The 17,367-nt window shown below is 44.6% G+C and overlaps 2 protein-coding genes across 2 annotated transcripts in view; one reads left to right on the forward strand and one right to left on the reverse strand.

Moving 5' to 3' along the window:
- Positions 1-2,595, reverse strand: part of Ci (cubitus interruptus) — a 75,785-nt gene extending 73,190 nt beyond the window's left edge. The window contains exon 1 of the mRNA XM_070302542.1: positions 1,195-2,595. Within this exon, the coding sequence (XP_070158643.1) occupies positions 1,195-1,451 (257 nt within the window). The 5' untranslated portion in view covers positions 1,452-2,595. The remainder of the gene's footprint in view (positions 1-1,194) is intronic.
- The window catches only part of Dctn4-p62 (dynactin subunit 4), a 93,317-nt gene that overhangs the window by 8,892 nt on the left and 67,058 nt on the right, over positions 1-17,367 (forward strand). The gene's annotated exons all lie outside the window — the stretch shown is intronic.

Below are 17,367 nucleotides of genomic sequence, written 5' to 3' on the forward strand. Positions count from 1 at the left end.
GTTCGCGAACGAACGCGAGAACATGCGAGGAGGCTTTAATTAACCCGATTAAGACGTTATTCTGGCGGTAACGCGATTCTTTGCCGAGCTTCTTTCGCCTGCTCGATACGACTCGAAGCGTCCCGATTGCCGATCGGCGCCAATTCCTCCCGTCGCGAAACTTCTCGTTAACACTTCTCGTTTCTCGCTCGCAGCAGCGCCAAATGTATTACCCGTTGAGACGATTAACGTAGATTCGTAGATCACCGCTTAGGCAAATAGTAGAGTAAAATCGTTGGGTTTCGTTAGACGTAATCGTGTTGCGCAAAATGTAACAGAGTCAATTGTCGGTGCACGCTTGCACGTGCAAATTATAGACGAGTGCGCATGAATCCGACGTCTTTTCGCATGTATGGAAATTGTATTTGATATTTCATATCGAGAATGAATTAATTATCGAGAAACTTTGATGGAAATCTGCGAAACCAATATTATAGCCCGTCTCACACGCGAAGGAATAATGTACAATAAAACGTAAACTTTTAATCCTATTCGATAATTAGATGTATTTCGATCCATATCTAATGGTAACTATGAATTTTATCTAACTATATAGGTAAGAAAAATTATAATCACGAAAGAGATAACTCTGCAGGTATCAATTATGAGCAATTCCAAATATATGCAAAAAAGAGAGGTATACGTACAGATCGATTTCATTATACGAATTTGCTAAATTATAGATTTGTTATGATATTCAATAACGGAGTGAAATAAAAATGTAGGAATTCTTCCCCGAAATATTTTTTTTCCGACAGTTTTCTTTAGCGTCTCCTGATTATAACATTAACATTCAACTCGAATTTTTCACACAATTTTTCGACATTTCATTTTTCCGAATTCGCGCTTGATACTCGGAGCATTTGTACGAATTATTTATAGCAAATGAAGGTAAAAACTTACGGATGAAGTGGCGGTGCATGAAAGGCATGAAAAACATGGGAGTATTTTTTATAATATTTAATAAGATTCAATTGAAATAAGAATCTAGAAATTCTTTCCCGGAATATTTATTTTTAAACTTTCTTTAGTGTCCCCAGATTATAATATTAAAATTCAACTTGAATTTTCTATAGAATTTTTTCGAGAGTTCGCGCTTCATACTCTCGGAGCATTTGTACGAATTGTTTGAAGTAAATGAAGATAAAAACTTACGGGTGAGGTGGCGGTGCATGAAAGGCAACGGCCGCGGCGGCCGCGGCCGCCGCCGCCGCGTGATGCTCCCAAGCCGTGGCCGGATGCGGCGGCGGCGGCGGCGGCGGAGGTCCGTGATGCGGATGAAACGGTGGCGGAGGCGGCGGATGAGGGTGCGAATATAAGGTCGCGTGAAAGGCCGAATGCGGATGATGCGGTGGCGGGGGTGGCGGCAGCAACGAGAATGCCTCCTGATAAGCGACCTCCTTCTCCGGCATCTTGCCGGCGGCCGCGGCCGCGGCGGCTGCTGCTGCTGCTGCTGCTGTTGCCGCTGTCAAAGCCAGCTGTCGCGTCAGGAAATTGTCAGCCTCCTCTTCCAGAATCAAGGCAGTTCGGTCCGTCTGGCACCCTGCTTACGGCACCGTTGGTACGAACGACGGGCGGACATAGTCCGTTTTCAAAGGAGCCGACCACTCGTCCTTGTAGGAAGACCGTGATGAACGCGTTACTCGCAACAATCACCCGTAGCTTGCGGTAGTCGAGATAGACCGGTAGACGATATCTCCCGTGGCGAACTTTTCAAACCGTTAGCATGCTCTCGTCGTAACTGAAAACTAGACCGGAAACGAACGTATTCTTTTTCTTTGCGTCGACAGACCCGTCGGCACTTGCGAGAGAACCGATCCTGCTGAAATTCAAACGACGGGTACGTTTCTTACGAATGCCGCTCCTGATTTTTGCAATGTTTTCGTAAAGGTTTTGTTTTCACTTTGTCTTTGACGAACTTGATCCGTCTTTGGCGATCGTTGTTTGCCGACGGATCGGAATTATATCCAACAGCTCGCTATACTTTGGTCGCCTGACTTTCCTTTCACCGGCCGTCTCGAATACGGTGACTCACTGTTCGTTAATCCATGCGGGCCAAGCACCGATTGGCGATCACCGATATATCCCCGGTGCGTATCGCCAAGTCGCCTATTATCGTCACACGAGCGACCTCGAACCGACAGATCTATCGGATAAGGCGGCGTCAATCGATCACCATCGTCGCGATTAACGCGCGACGACGCCCACCGTTGGCGCGAATCGAGAGCACGTTCACCGCAATCAGATTGCTTCCGGCGGCGCGTCGAACGTCCTCGCGATCGCATTCCTGACCCCGCTACCCCTCGACGAGCGATTGCGTTCGCGCACGATCACCGCCTGCCGATCGGCCGGATAACACGCGCGACACTCAATTTTTTATCCCAGAATCAAGACACTCGGACGTTAGATCTCAGTGTCCCGTATTCGCGAACGTGAATGTCCCTCCCTTGCTCTCCCTACGCTCGCGTCTACCCTCGCGCGAGGGTGACGATGACGAGGCTGTGCGCTTTGGAAAGGCGCGAGTCGGAACGTGTATGCGAACCCTGTTACGGTGCTTGTGCTTTGGCGGGTATGGCGGTACTGAGACTCTACCACCACCCTACTATCGTTACCACCACCACCATCACGGACCACTACCACCACCTCTACCGTAGCCATCGGGAGAGAGAGCATGGTCGAGGAGGAGAGAAGTCGGGCGTCGGGCGTCGGGCGTGTGGCGGTGGATGTGGTTGTGTGTGTTTCTCGGGTAGGCGTGCGACAGAGAGGTCGCGAAGAAACGCGGAGAGGAAAATTCGACTCGAGAACGAGGAGGATGAACGGATGCTTCTGGCGTATCGCGGAGAAGGGAGTAGAGAGCGAGAGAGGAAGCGAAAAAGAGCTACGAGAAAAACGTTGAGAGATGATGCGGGAGAGAAAGAGAGGCGGATCTCAATCTGGGAATAGTGGGGAAGGATGGTAAGGAGAGTGGGAAGCGTGTACGCGGGATCGGGAACGAAGGCTGAAGAGAGATAATCGGTGCGGCGATCGGTAAAACGAGGAGAGAGAACGCGTGTCAGCTCGACAACTCAACTAGCACCAGCCGTCCCTCGCTCCCACCATCGGCCCTTTCGGATCTTTTCGTCTCGTTCCCGCGAAGGAAAGCGCGTGGGTGGGGTGTGTCGGAAAAAGACGAATCTTTCTCTTTCTCCAATAAACGAGTATGGAAAAAATTTTCAAAATTTGTGAAATCGATATTGAGCTTATCTTTCATTTCGAGATTATTTACGATGTTATATTATATGTCTGACATATATATTTATGATTATAATATTATATATGGTATATATATATTTAAACAATTTTACCGAAGAATCAGTTTTCTTGAAGAAGAATTATTCTATATTTTTTATTTATTTTTTTTTTTACTGTACCATATCTTATATTTTTTAAAATACCGTATCTTATATATTTTAAAATTGGATTTCCCATAAAGAGTTTATCGATGAAAAGTCTATCGGCAATCGGCGAACAAAACACACATGTTTGGCGCAACTTTTCAGGGTGTTTAGCTTCCGGTAGCCTCGTTTGAATTTTTACCATATGCCTGGTATCGAGTGTTTGCCTTTTCTCTTAGCGAGCCTCGTCTTAGAAGGGTCGCAAATTTTTCAAAGTCCCGAACTAACCAAAGAGAAATCTGGTCACCCGGCGACCAGAATGGATTTTATCCGCCTACTGTCAGCATACATGCCTTTCTTCGCGTTTTCGGCCCTCTGGTTTCATATTCTCGCGCAGCATGTGTGAGACAACTGAAGATCTTACGCGAGGGTGTGCGCCTCGTATATCAGCTCTTGTATAGCCACTTATTTTGTCCGAGATATCAATGAGCTTATATTTTGATAAAATTCTTTTACTATTATCTCCTTTTCTTTCTTCTTCTGTTTGTACTTACGACGATATACAAATTTTTTTTTAGACAATAATGCAAGAAATTTCAACGAGTCACATCTCTTTTCTCACGCTTCTCTCGGATTTAATGATGCTACTCTAACAGCATGAATTAGTTAAACGTTCAATGCCCGACATGATATACCAGACGTATTATATCCATCAAATAGTTCTTCAAACACGCAATCAGATCCATCGCTTTACACAAAAGACGAAATAATCGATATGTTATCATGTCGGAAATAATAATCATCGTAACGTTAAGCGTATATTGACCTTGAGAACGATGAGATGACGTGTGCCCCCGATAATCACCGGTGAGAAAGGAATAAAGTGCATAGAGAGTCATTAACTAACCGTCGACTCGTTGCGGTTGTCCTCTTCAACCTGCTAGCCGTTTGCTCCCCCCCCCCACCCCCCGCATACGTCCATGCAATTCTCTGCCGAGGAGCCTCCTCATCAACCGCGTTACGTTCGCGTTTGCCGACAAACACCCGTGGACTACTCATTATTTTGTTGATTTTGCCGGTCGCTTCCTCGGCGGAGCGTCGAGGAGGCCGAGATTGACGTTCCGCGGGATCTAATTATCGTCAGATGACCGGCCACCAGCCAATCTACGGCATACTTTTAGGTATCGGCTCGATCTTGCTTGTTCTCGCGAATCAGCGCCGCCCTAATTATCCTGTTCCCGGTGACTAATGTCGATGTTTCATCGTTTTTAAATATATCGATATTTTTTTTTTTTTTTGTATGCTTCATGAATTTTTAGAATGATATTTGTTTACGCTAATAGACGTCTAAATATTTTTGCGAAAAATTTTTCCAGATATTTGATTTACCAGAGATTTGAAAGAAAATGAATGTTTGCCATATCCTGATTTATGTCCATTTATTCGTCGTATATAATATTAGTCGAAAAAGAAAGTGTATAAATTTATACGAAGGTATGAAATTTGAAAGAGATGATCGCGCTATCGAACCGTTGAAACGTTTATTCGCCACGAACGTATACTTTGTAATATCGCGCGACAAGCGTCGCTTCCTGTCTCCTCTCCGGCCGTGTCCGATCGATATGTTTTGTCGACTTTTTGAATCGCCGTAGCCTGCTATTTAGATGCGGCGTAGAGAGAACGGGCAAGAAATAGAATTGTCAAGCCAGGAGCGCTTTGTACCGTCCGATTGGAGCGTGAATGGACCGTGCGGTCGTTAAAATCGACAGAGTGCCGATATGCGAGTGCGACTACGTCCAATCGATCCGTCTTACAGGACTGCTCCTGAGAGGAGGCGGCAAAAAGTAGTTACCTCGCTTCATGGTAGTCGTGTCATCCAGTATAAACAAAAAGGGACGCGTGTTATATGCACTATATATGCGAGTACAGTCGAGCCGGCGACAAGGCAACAACGCCGCGCTCGTTACGACTGTCGTATATAAGAGGATCAGCTCTCCGCCGTTTCTTCCTGCTAAGGGTTTTCTTTTGCGCGAGAGCTTCCAGCTCCTTCGTCTTGGTTTTCATCATTTTCCACGCCTCTCGACTGTGTCGACAGCGTTATCGAGATGCTATTACTATTACTAGTCGGAATTGGAATAAGAATCGGTTTCCTTGCTCAAAAGAAATGTTTACAAACTTTGTCACGAAATATTTCTTTTCAAATGTTTTTATCCGACTGTGAGAATATTTTTATCGTTTTTAATGTTTTTATTAACATTTTTTTTTTTCCATTTGAGATAATATATTAAAAATATATGGATTTCATTTTTTTTCTTTTCAAATTATTAATTATTAATTAATATTATTAAATGTAGATCTTATATACGAGCAAGATAAAAAAAAAATCGGTGTTTCAACGTTCTAGTAGGGAAAATTTTCGGGTCATAGTAAATGCTGCCGTAAAATTGAATAAAACCGATTAAAGTAATGGCTGAAAAGTCTCGTTATTTACATCTCAAGTCGCTTGCATTCTAGCGGTAAGATATCGGATGCTGATTGTATTGTAGAAAGGGAAGACTCCGAAACCCTTTAGTCTTGGCGTGGTAGTGGGAGAGTGGGCCGAGCCAATGATGGGATTGCTTACGGGGGACCTCACCGAGTACCTGTTGGTCAGGTGTATCCCACTCTTGCCACACAGATCTTTTCTCTCATTCTTTCTTTCGTGTCAACGTGTCTTCCCTTCTCTCGCGCGCAGCCTATCTCGTTTCGTTTCACTAAATCCCAACTACAAATGCACCGTAACTTTGTAAAGATTTTTCTCCAAGATCGATATTGTGCGATCTTTCGACACTCTGCCGTTCCGGTATTTTAAATACCGAAGTAAAATTTGACGAGTATGTTTCGTCTTTCGACGAAAATACACGATTTCCGTCTTTGAACAATCTCATCGTTTTTGATTTCGATGTCGCAATTTTAATTTTGTCCAAGTTTACTCGTATAATGTGCAAAATTTAAGAATCCTGTTGTAATTATTATTTATCGGAGGATAGCGCGATGAAGCTATCACGCGATAAAATTAGATTATAAGAATTGCCAAATATCGCCGTCATTCACGGATAAGATTATTCGCCAAAGTCGTAAAGAAGAAGAAAAAAAAAAAATGCCGGTATGCTATGGAATCTATTCCATAGATCACGCGTGCCTTCGGCTCGACTTAACGACAGAAGGCGAGGGCCTTTACGCGGGAAACGTAACACGAGCGGCCAGAGAGAGGAGGCTGCGATTCGTGACTTCCCAGAAAGCCGATGAAGCCTCGCAGGCCCGTTTCCGAGCCCCCCGTGGTTCTAGCTCATTAACCGGCACCCACCCTTCATCCCCCTCGTACCTCATCATCCTCTTCCGCACGTCGTTGGCGTGACGGCTGGCCTCACCAACAGTATGTGCGTGTGCGCGCTCGTACGCGTTCATCAGGTAAGAAAGAAGCCGCCTGTGCCGACACGCGGGGCGCTAGGCGTTGGGTCAGTTAGTTATCGAGGGACGATTATGCGGCGGATAGAAAGGGACGGAGAGCGAACGTTTCGTAGGGAACGCGCGGAACGAAATACGGAGAGGAAGCGAGATAGTCGATATTCGTATCGGAGGGGGCGCGCGCGGGCCCTCCTCGTTCCCTCAACGCCCCGAGCCAACGAGACCCCGATCCTCTCGTCGCTTCGAACCGGTGTGCGTCCGCGCCGTCTGACGAGATAATTTGTTCCTCGTTTCTTGGGATTTCGTGAGTCGGAGACTCTCGATACAACGATGGTGGCAGAGAGCGACGTCGCGACGCGCGGGGCGGTGGGCCTCCCTTCTCTCCCCCCTTTCCCTGCCGAAAAGGTCCTCGAGAAACGAGCCGTCGATGTGTACACGCGGTGGTCGCAACGGCGGCGCCTCTTTATTATTACAGGGCCTCTCGCCGACACTTGGGCGTGGGAAAACGACAGGAGCGTTCTCCTGCTGTTTCGATCACTGTGTCGGACGCGGGTTAAATCCAACGATTGTCGAAGCCAAGTAACGTGCGCGGAGGAACGTGATGCCCCGCATACGCTACCGAACGATTCCGCGATATCGAACGATAAATTTTATCGAGTTTTAGACAATTTTTATATAACGCAGCATCTCTTTCGCTTTTTTATGTAAAGTTTCAATATTCCGTAAAGTTATCGAAAGAAAATTGTTTCTGCGAAATGAACGAGCGCCGCTTAATTTGATTATCGAAGGAAAATTGAATAATTTTCGGGTGTAAGATGAAGAAAGAGAAAAGGGAGGATGTGAAAAGAAGGGAGAGACGGGGAAGATCAGAACTGAGGTGGCGCGAGGCAGGCAGGTTGGTCCATTCGCTACCCGGGGGCGCCCCAAGGTGGCCGATGCTCGCACGCTGTGCTCGAGAGCGGGACGACGCGATCGGGCTATCGTTAGAGGAACGGAGAAGCGAGGAGAGCCGGAGTCTGGGAGAAACATGGTGGCCTCGCCCCACGCGAAGACCTCCCGAAGACGAAGCCCGAGAGAGCCGCGCTTACTCCTCTCGACAAGGCTGCCGACATCTTTGATAAAACTCTCTCGTGCGCGCTTCCACTCTGACATTTAGCCAACACGGGAGTTAATCGATCGTCGATACTATCTACGATAATTACTTTAGACCTTTCATTATTTTATAAATTTTGATTTTATATTTATCTTTTTTCTCGTATCGAGATTCTCGGAAAATAATGGGGGAGATAGGTATCGAGAGATGGACGGAAATCGAAAGTGTCTTTAATTATGATTTAAAATGGAAAACGTCAAATCGATACAGGAAAAATTACTGGATTCATCCTAGGCGATACGGATTATCCTTCTTAGGGATTGAGAAATCCACCTGTCTTTTATTTATGTATCCTTTCTACGGTCGCTTGTCTCGGCATCTTTGTGAAGATACCAGGTTCTGGCATCATCGAGGTCCTATTTATGTCTTTCTGTGGATCTCTAACCACAAGGCTAATCCCGTTCTTATTTCACCTTCATCGGATATAATGTCTTTTTCTTATGTTAATTCGCTCCTGCTCGCGACATAGCTAATTTCGACATTTTCTTCGTACGATTCTAAAATTATTATGAATTATATTAATTATTAATATACGTCGCATTGATTTTTACTTGTGTTTTTCATTTTTTTTTACGTAAATCCGAAGCTTTAAAAAAATTCGGTCCTCCTCCGCGTCAGGGAAAAAGAAACGACGGATTACGCAATTATCCACTTCTCTCGCAAGCGCGACTTGTCCTTGGTTGATCACCGGCGTCGCATAAATATCGGGTATTACGAGGTTGTCGCGCGTCGAAATTCTACCCGATGCGTTCTGTGCCGCTGCGGGCTGTGCTCTTCGCAGGAAGGAAAGAAAAGGTTGAGGGCGGGAGGGGGAGAGGGTAGTGTGGAAGAGACCTTAATCTCGTGGTTGGATGGCGTAGGGCCCCTCAACCGGGCCCCCACCGCGTGCGTATGTCCTCTAATCATGGCTGGGAAGGCCGCCGCGGCTCGGGATAGAGACGTTCCCCGACCTAATTGCTATATATATGCCAAAAGAGGTTGGGGGGGGGAGAGGGGGAGGGGCTCGGTCGGTCTCGGTCGGTTATGCCGGGACTCACGGTGTTATTAAACCCTCGGGGCCCCTCGCTCCACCTCCGTCACGGGGAAACGCTCGGTGGGGCCCGAATATCCAGCATGTTCGAAAAACTCAACGCGCCGTGAATCGAAGTAGCCGCGCGAGCGGAGAATCTGCTTTGAATCAACGCCGCGAATAATTACTGCATCGTGATTTACAAAATCGAACGGTCGCGGATCGAGCTACTTTTGATCAACATGACGGCAGTTGGGCTCTACAATTTTTGGCAATACGTTCCTTCAGATATTGCCATTCATTCAACATTTGTTTAATCGTAATAGAATAATACAAGAGAATTATTACATATATTGTATAATTCAAATATATCGCTCCTTCATTCCAGCCTCTAAAATCAATTTCTTTATTACTTTATATCGATTAAAAGAAAAATATGACATGTATAACTATCGGATTCTTTATCGTCCGCGACGGATACTGGCCAAGCAGCTCGAGAGCCACAACAATTTTTTTCAGTAAACTAAGATAACTAATGGCCCCTGATACATATAACATCATCTTCCACCTCCTACCTCTCCGTCTCTTTCTCTCTCTCTCTCTCGCGTGAGTGGTAACGGGTTTTAAGTCGGACTCTTGGCTCGTATCCGAAGAAGTGTCGCGCGTCGAGGAAAGTCGGTAATAAACTTATAATAGGTCCGCCGGCTAGATTTACAGCCCCATTTATACCGGACTCCTCTCCCTTCTCTCGTTCATTCGGCCCGCATTCCTGATTCTTGTTTTCTCTACGTATGTTCCCTTTCTTTCTTTTTTTCTACGGATGTATACAGACACCGGCAGCCGAGAAAAAAGAATGAGAGAGCAACGCCGAGTAGAAAAGTCGTGCCGAAAAATCGGCAGGGGGGCATCGACCCGCTTTATTTTCACATTCCGTGCGCGGCATCACAGAAAAGCCGGATGAATTACGATTTACGATATTTCGCCAGACGCTTTCCAGAATACTTTGCCGAAGCTAGTCGCAAGGAAAATGCGTTGGTAGTTCCGTTGCCGCCTATCTGCTCGGCCGATCTGCACACGGTGGAAGTTGAGATATGTCCGCGCGAGAGAAGCTCTCTCTACCTCTTACCCGTGTCTTGTTCGCTGCGTTTTTATGAGAGAGAGAGAGAGAGAGGGTGTGCGCGTGCGTGTGCGTAACAGCGTTGGTGAAGGGCGTCCGAAACGGACAGGGAACGACCGAAAGCGAGAAGTTACCACCGAGGTGTCGAGAGTTAGTAGCCTGCTCCCAAGTGAGATCCCGAGATAAGATCGCTCGCGAATTAGCGAGGAGTCAAAGTTTCATCGACCAAGTTTCGGAGGGAGTCTCGCGAGATTCACACTTCGTTGGACCGCAAGCATCTCTCTCTCTCTCGCGTGCTATGAAATTTGAAACCTTTTCGCGGGTACAACAAATTTGCGAGAGAAAATAAAAGAAGGCGTATGTACGATCGTGTCGATCTTTACGTCCAATCGGCCTTGCTCGGTTATTTTCCTAAAAGCCGAACGTCGAAGAATCGTCGGGGAATCTTCTCATCGCGCGACGATTAGTCGCGAGAGAAGCTTGCGAGATAAGAATATTCCTCGTTTCTCGACGAGACGGAGAACGCGAGAAGAAGGAGAATGCGCCGCTGGCACATTGACGGTAAAAGCGAGAGCAGCCATCGTAGTCAATTTCTTGTTGGCTTCATGGCGAATGAGAGAGGCCGCGGAGCGAGCCCGAGCCTGATCGGGCCGCCTCATTGTTTTTCCACGGTGAGGTTCCCCTATAGCGGACTTTACGAACGTCCAACGTGCCCCATGACGCTCAGGAGCGTAAGAAGCCGCCGTAGGGGACTTTCGCAAGTCACCCCGACGAGCTCTTTGTTCCTTGTTTGCTCTATCTGCCGTTGCTTCTTGCGGAGGTTGCAACGATGACTACGATGACTACGACGACGACGACGACAACGACGACGACGACGACGACGACGATGGCGACGACGACGATGATCAGGATGTGAAAAACCAAAATTGATTCTTCTTTGCTTCTCGCCTTCGCCGCTACCTGCTGCCTCTCGGTTCCCTATCTACCGTCGTCGACACGATCATTATGTGCGCGAGGCGGACCGCTAATCCAGCGGAAAGTTGGGCAACCCGGTACAGCCGATGAAGATGAATTATGATGTTGGGGGTCCACGCTTGATTCCTTATTGGCTCGGTGCTCTCATCCTTCATTTCGCCGATTTCTCCACGCTCTCTCGTCCTTCCTTTTCCCGCTTGCGAACTCGATATCGTAATTATTGCCCGCACATTGTAGTAGCAAAAGGATCTTCACGCTACTTGCCGCTACGCTTTATCATCGACTCGTTTCATTATCCGTGGCATACGAACTATACGGATATTCCTCGACGTATTCGTCGGAAAATCGTAGATGCTTAAATTAAATCTTGCACAAATACCTCGGTTATCGCGCATGCTTCTTACTTGACAAATTACAACGTTACAGCATATATGCGAAATGAGAATATTTAATTTACGATGAAAGAGAGAAACGTTCGTAGGGAGTCGGGAAATATATAATACGTTTTCTCGAATATACAAAGAAAGCTAAATATATTGGGAGAGAGAACGCGCGAGGGAGGATATGCGATTTTTCATTTTTCAACAGGCCGGCGACGCCTGTGCCAAGACCCTGCCGAGAACCGGTAATCATCTTGTTCTCGACGACCTGTGAATAACACAAAGGGATCAAACTGGCGCTAATTACATTCGCCGTCCGCTTATACACGACACGGCGTGGGCGTGTGGCGATTGTGGTCCCCGGACACGGAAAGGAACGAACGCTACGAAGCCACTGTAACGAATGGACCGGGTTGTAAGGTGGACGAGTCAACGTTCCGGGGAAATTATCGCCGTTGGAAAATTCGAAGCGGTTTCGAACCTGTCGTAACGATTCGGGCGTGAAAATCAAGGAAAACGAATGGATCTTGCGGGGTCCCGTTACGCCTTCCGAGCCTCGTGATTTCCCGGCTGATCAGCCCCGCTAGATACGCTTCGCTCTACACACGAGTCCTTGCTCGCGCGACACGTTCCACAAACCGAGAGAGAGAGAGAGAGATATAAAATAGAAAGTAAAACGGAAGGTAGACCGAAAAAATTCAACATATACACAAAATCCGAGGGGCGCTAAATATTAAGGCGACCGTGAAAAATTGGATTTTGACATCTTTGACTACAGACATTTATCTCGAAACGAATATCGCAGGCAAGATTAGCTTTTCTTTTTTTTAAGCATTCTAATTTAAAATCGCGCGCAATTTACGTTATTAAAATTACATGGCAGTTAAAATTACACTTTTCTAAACATATATTCTTTCGCTTCCGTGTATGATATTCTACTATCTTGTCGATTTCGTAATGAAGAAAAACTATTTTATGAACTCAAGTAAACCCTTTATAGGAAACGAGCTCTTTTATTATTAACGAGCAGTTTATTATAGACCTTAAGATTATGGGCTATATATTTGTTTTCGACCACTCGACAATTTATCGCGCGGTTGCGTTCTACCGATTTTTATCTTAGTGAAATTTATGACATTTGCGATCACACGATAGATTTGTCGTGTTTGGTCTCACGACGGAGAGTCGGGTATTTCCTGTTTCGATCGCTCGACCGTCCCCGAAGGTCCGTCTGTGAGTTTCTCAGAAATTTGTGACGCCGCCAAAAGACGGTCCGATCGGTTAGGCGATCGTCGACCACGACATCTCGCCACGAATTTAATTAGGTGTGTGACAAAGCTTCTCCTACATGTTCGCGCGAGTTTACAGCCGAAGCGTTAAAATATATTGACGCTAATTATTCGGATCCTTGAGATTGTTTTGCGACATTCCGAACATGACGATGTGAGAAAGCCCCGCTTCGTTTGGGTCCGTTGATTATACAGAATATTTCTCGAGATTTAATATAAAACAATTATATAATAATGTAATAATATAAAACACAATTTGTTCTTTGTAAAAACATTTTTTTAATTAATAATAGATATATATATATTGTATAATACTATATGGAAAAGAATTTAAAAGACATTATATGATAAAATAACATAAAACTATTATACATGACGAAGGAAGACAATTAAAGAAAGAAATTATTACAATTATTACAATTAGACAATTAAAAAAAGAAATCAATTATATTTTTCAAAAAATTTCTATATAAAGACAAAATATAATATTTACATCTTTGCTTTTTAGAATTTATCCTATAATTGGTACACTACGCAAGAATAATATCACGTTGGTATTATTGATTTTGCGCTATTATGTTTATTGCGTTCAACATGACGCAATTCGAGCAAAAATATCGAACAAGGTTGACGAACTCTGTAGGATACCGATTTAAACGTAATGTTCACGACGGAAGCGATGAATTGCGTGCCGGGGCGGGATCTGTCGGCTTTGCCGCTGGGAGAGAAGCTGTCATTTCGGTCCTGACTTGCGACGTCTCGCGGCAGGGGAAGGGCTAAATGTCGTACCGAAAAAGGTCGAAAGGCAGGTAAATCCCGGCAAATGACAGGATCCATCCGGCTAATGTCCCGGCTTTGTGCCATTCATCGCACGGACGTTCATCGTGAATATCCGCAAATTGCATACATTTTCTTTGGGAACCGCACACGCTGCGGCTTGAAAAATTTAAAGAAAATCGCACAACTGATTGATTTCATTCGCCGCGAACATCTTCACTGGTGCATAAGCGATAACGATGACATTTGATAAATGACGTTGTGGGTTCTGGATAATAAATAAATTTATCCGCCGATAAATGGAAACGGAACGTCGCTTATTAAATCACGAGAGCACTTTGTGCCGTGAAAAAAATCCTGTCGTTCATTCAATCGCATTTGGACTACATTTCTCTCGAAATGCTCCTTGAAATTTTGAGAGAAAAGGGGAGTCCTTAGCGTGGTTTCACTGTGTTAAATAATTACACGCTCCTCATTATCTCGAAAAATCTCTCGACAACACGCGCAAAACTTTTCTCGCACCGTATTAACACCGTCCATTCTACGGTCGAACGATTCAACGCTGCTGGTCCTCCGGACGTTTTCTGCTCCTCTTCACCGGATCGTAACGAGCCGCAGTTCTCTATATCCCGAAGCGGCGAAGTGGGACCTAATGAAGACATCTCGGTAACTCGGCAGAAAGAGGGAAGGCCTCTATCCCAAGGTTCCAAATCACCCGCACAATGGCCGACTTCGCATTCTTTGTCGAGGCAGGGCCGCGACCGGGTCGGCTTTGCCCGTAACGACAGAGAGCGCATCGGTGTCAGCATTGTGCCGCTTCCTGAAAAGGAGGATGGAGAGCGAACCCGCCGTGATCTATAGACCAAAATCTCGTGCCGTCGGGCGTACCTTAGAGAGAGAGAGAGAGAACCGTTGTAGAAGACGAACTCGGCGATTTCCCCGTCACCTTCTCCTTCTCACCCTCGCCGAAACTATCCGTCCCGCATCAATGCCGATCGTCCGCGTAACCAATCGCGTGAAAAGGATTTCACAGAAAATTCGAACACGAAAGGGCAGAAGGACGTTGTCGGTTTATGGCTATTCGGATACTTTAACCCGCGGCTGGACGATACGAATTCTCTCATCTCTTTACTAAAGAACATGCGTACAATACTTACGAGTTACGCCCCTGTGAATATCCCGCGGATGCATCTTGATGTATGACTTATTCGTTATTTATTAGACATTAGACCATGCAATTTCAAATGGCGAATATATGCCCTCCTCTCTTTTTTCTCTTCTCTTTTAAAGTTAAATGGAAAATTGTTTTTTTCTTTGTTTATTACTTTTCATAGTTCTCTTGACGAGCTTTGAGTTGAATTCTTCATCGTTTATTTATAAATATATATTTAAACAATATGACTATTATAAATTATTCGCTTTGCCTATCTAAAAATTTTTCACGCGATACTTATAGATTATACAGAAATATAAAATTCTTTGTCTCCGTTATTATTTTCTCTATGACAAAACTCGATGCGAGAACATCTTGACGAATGAATGAATATAGCGCGAGACGGTAGATGAAGAGGGTCGTTATAAATAGTTGATGAGCGATCACGCCTGGTTTACAAACTACAATATATGAGGGGGAAACGTACAATGAAGTGGTTGACCGCCTCAAAGATTCGTTCGCGTCGATGTAGCTTTACGGGGGAAATAGTGAATCGTAATAATATTCCACAAATAGGTATATATCTGTCCGGTCGTATAGCAACGTGATAGGTGGTAACTGGCAACTGGTACCCGGTGATTTGTAGCTGGTAGCCCGTCGCGCTCGGCTAATCCTACAAAGCGAACCGATCTTAGAAATTTCTGGACAATTTATTCCATGGCATGCGATGCGTAAAAAGGACACCATTCGCGCGATCGTTTGATATAACGACATGGTGATCAATATTCGTGCAATCTAGAATAAAATGACGAATCTACCATATAACCACAAACGTGTTGTAGAATCAAATATCGTACTTTGGTTCGAGCAAAGGATGCTTATAATGATATAAATATAAAAGAGAATATCATAGAGATAATGTCCTTAATTCAAGCAAAATATTGATTTTCAATATTTTTTTTTTTTTTATGATAATGCATTCCAAATATTTAAAGTAAAGAAATTAGATTTTGTGATGGGTAAAGCGTATCTCTTTTAGAAAAAATATAATCGAATGAGTGAAGAATCTCTCACTTGTCGAGGTGTGACGTACACGCACAAAGACTACAGCGATCGCCACCCGCAAAATCGATTCTCATTTACGTCCCGCTCGCAGATGCGTCCCTGGCATTAGTGCCGTCTCCGTCTTCGCGTGTCGCTCTGCCTCCGTCTTCCTCGCCGTTCCTTCTTTTTTACTCTTTCACCGCGTCTCTCTCCCTCGCATCTCAATCTAGACCCCTCATCATGTTTTAATTTCACGGCCGGCTTTCCCCTCGCCCTGGATCCCTTGCGCGCTGCCAGCAGCCGGCGGTACCAAATAGAGAGATAGAAAGAAACAGAGAGCAGAGAAGGAAGGAAAAAGTGGGAAGGCAAACTCTGCTCGATAACAAAGATGAAAGAACGTGTAGAGGGATGAGTGTAAGGAAGACGGGAACATTCATCCCCACCGATGTAGGACTCGCGTCTATGGGGGCGTCACTCCGAGTTCCCTTCCATCCCTGCTTTCCTTGACCGACAGAGAAAGTCCCTTTATCCAAACGTCGACTCGGCAAAAGTGGCGAGGTAAGGAGTGAGACAGGTAAAGTGTCTCGAAGAGAGGGGTAACAATCCGAATGGTAGTAGTGGCTGGTGCACGCACGTTAACGAAAACTTTATCCCCACCGTTCCTCCGCAACGTGCTTTTTCTACGCTGTACGCGTCACGTATACGTCACCTGCTTTTGATCTTCCAAAGGGTTGCGACGGAATGGCATAAAAAGATTGCCGGCAGAGAGAGGATGGGCATAAAATTTTCCATTTCTTTCGGAATTGACGCGCGGGCTCTGACGATTCACTCTTAATAGCATGTTTCCATTTTCGGGCCGACACACGTGACTTTAACAATTGTTGTCGTGTTCGTGCGTGAATGCGCGATTGAAATTACTCAAGTGTACATCTGTTTTTTTAATCCTTCACAAACCGGATCCCTCAATTTCTCAGCGCGCTGAAAATTTTAGAACACCGATTTTGAAAATATCGCGGAGAACGTGCAACTCGAAGGAATATTTTTACCAGTTTTTGACATTCGTTCCAATCTTCTGTCAAGAAGATTTGTTAAAAAATTTGTTGAATATTTCATTTACATCAATAGACATAAAAATTTATATTCATATCTCTCTTTAATATTTCTTGACTTTGATAATATATTGTAATATATATGCAGATTAATCCATTTATTATATTAATGCACGATTTTAATTATTATACACGCGCAGTATATATTTTCAAGTCAAAATTTCTCTCTTACTTTCGATCTCAATGTTCAAGCTACTTTGATATTTTAACCAGTTAGAACATACTATTGTATTTTCAAAAAATAAATTTATCTAATCTATAGTTTTGCCCAAAGTTTTCTCTCCTCTGTTAAACTTTTAAGAGAAAAATTTTTTTGTTTATTGCCTAGATGAGGGGTATAAAGTAAGAATTCAATATACAATACAATTCTTATATAAATTATTAAAATTATATAAAATTCATAAACGTGGCTGAAAATAGGAGAAAAATTTTAATTCTGGAATAAAATACAATATTTCTTTATAAATATATGTATATCGTTAAAGCAATATAACAAGTGTG

The sequence above is a fragment of the Polyergus mexicanus genome, unplaced genomic scaffold (genome assembly GCF_030449975.1).
Source record: "Polyergus mexicanus isolate NDT 795.1 unplaced genomic scaffold, iyPolMexi1.0 SCAF_10, whole genome shotgun sequence".
In the NCBI taxonomy this organism is placed as follows: domain Eukaryota; kingdom Metazoa; phylum Arthropoda; class Insecta; order Hymenoptera; family Formicidae; genus Polyergus; species Polyergus mexicanus.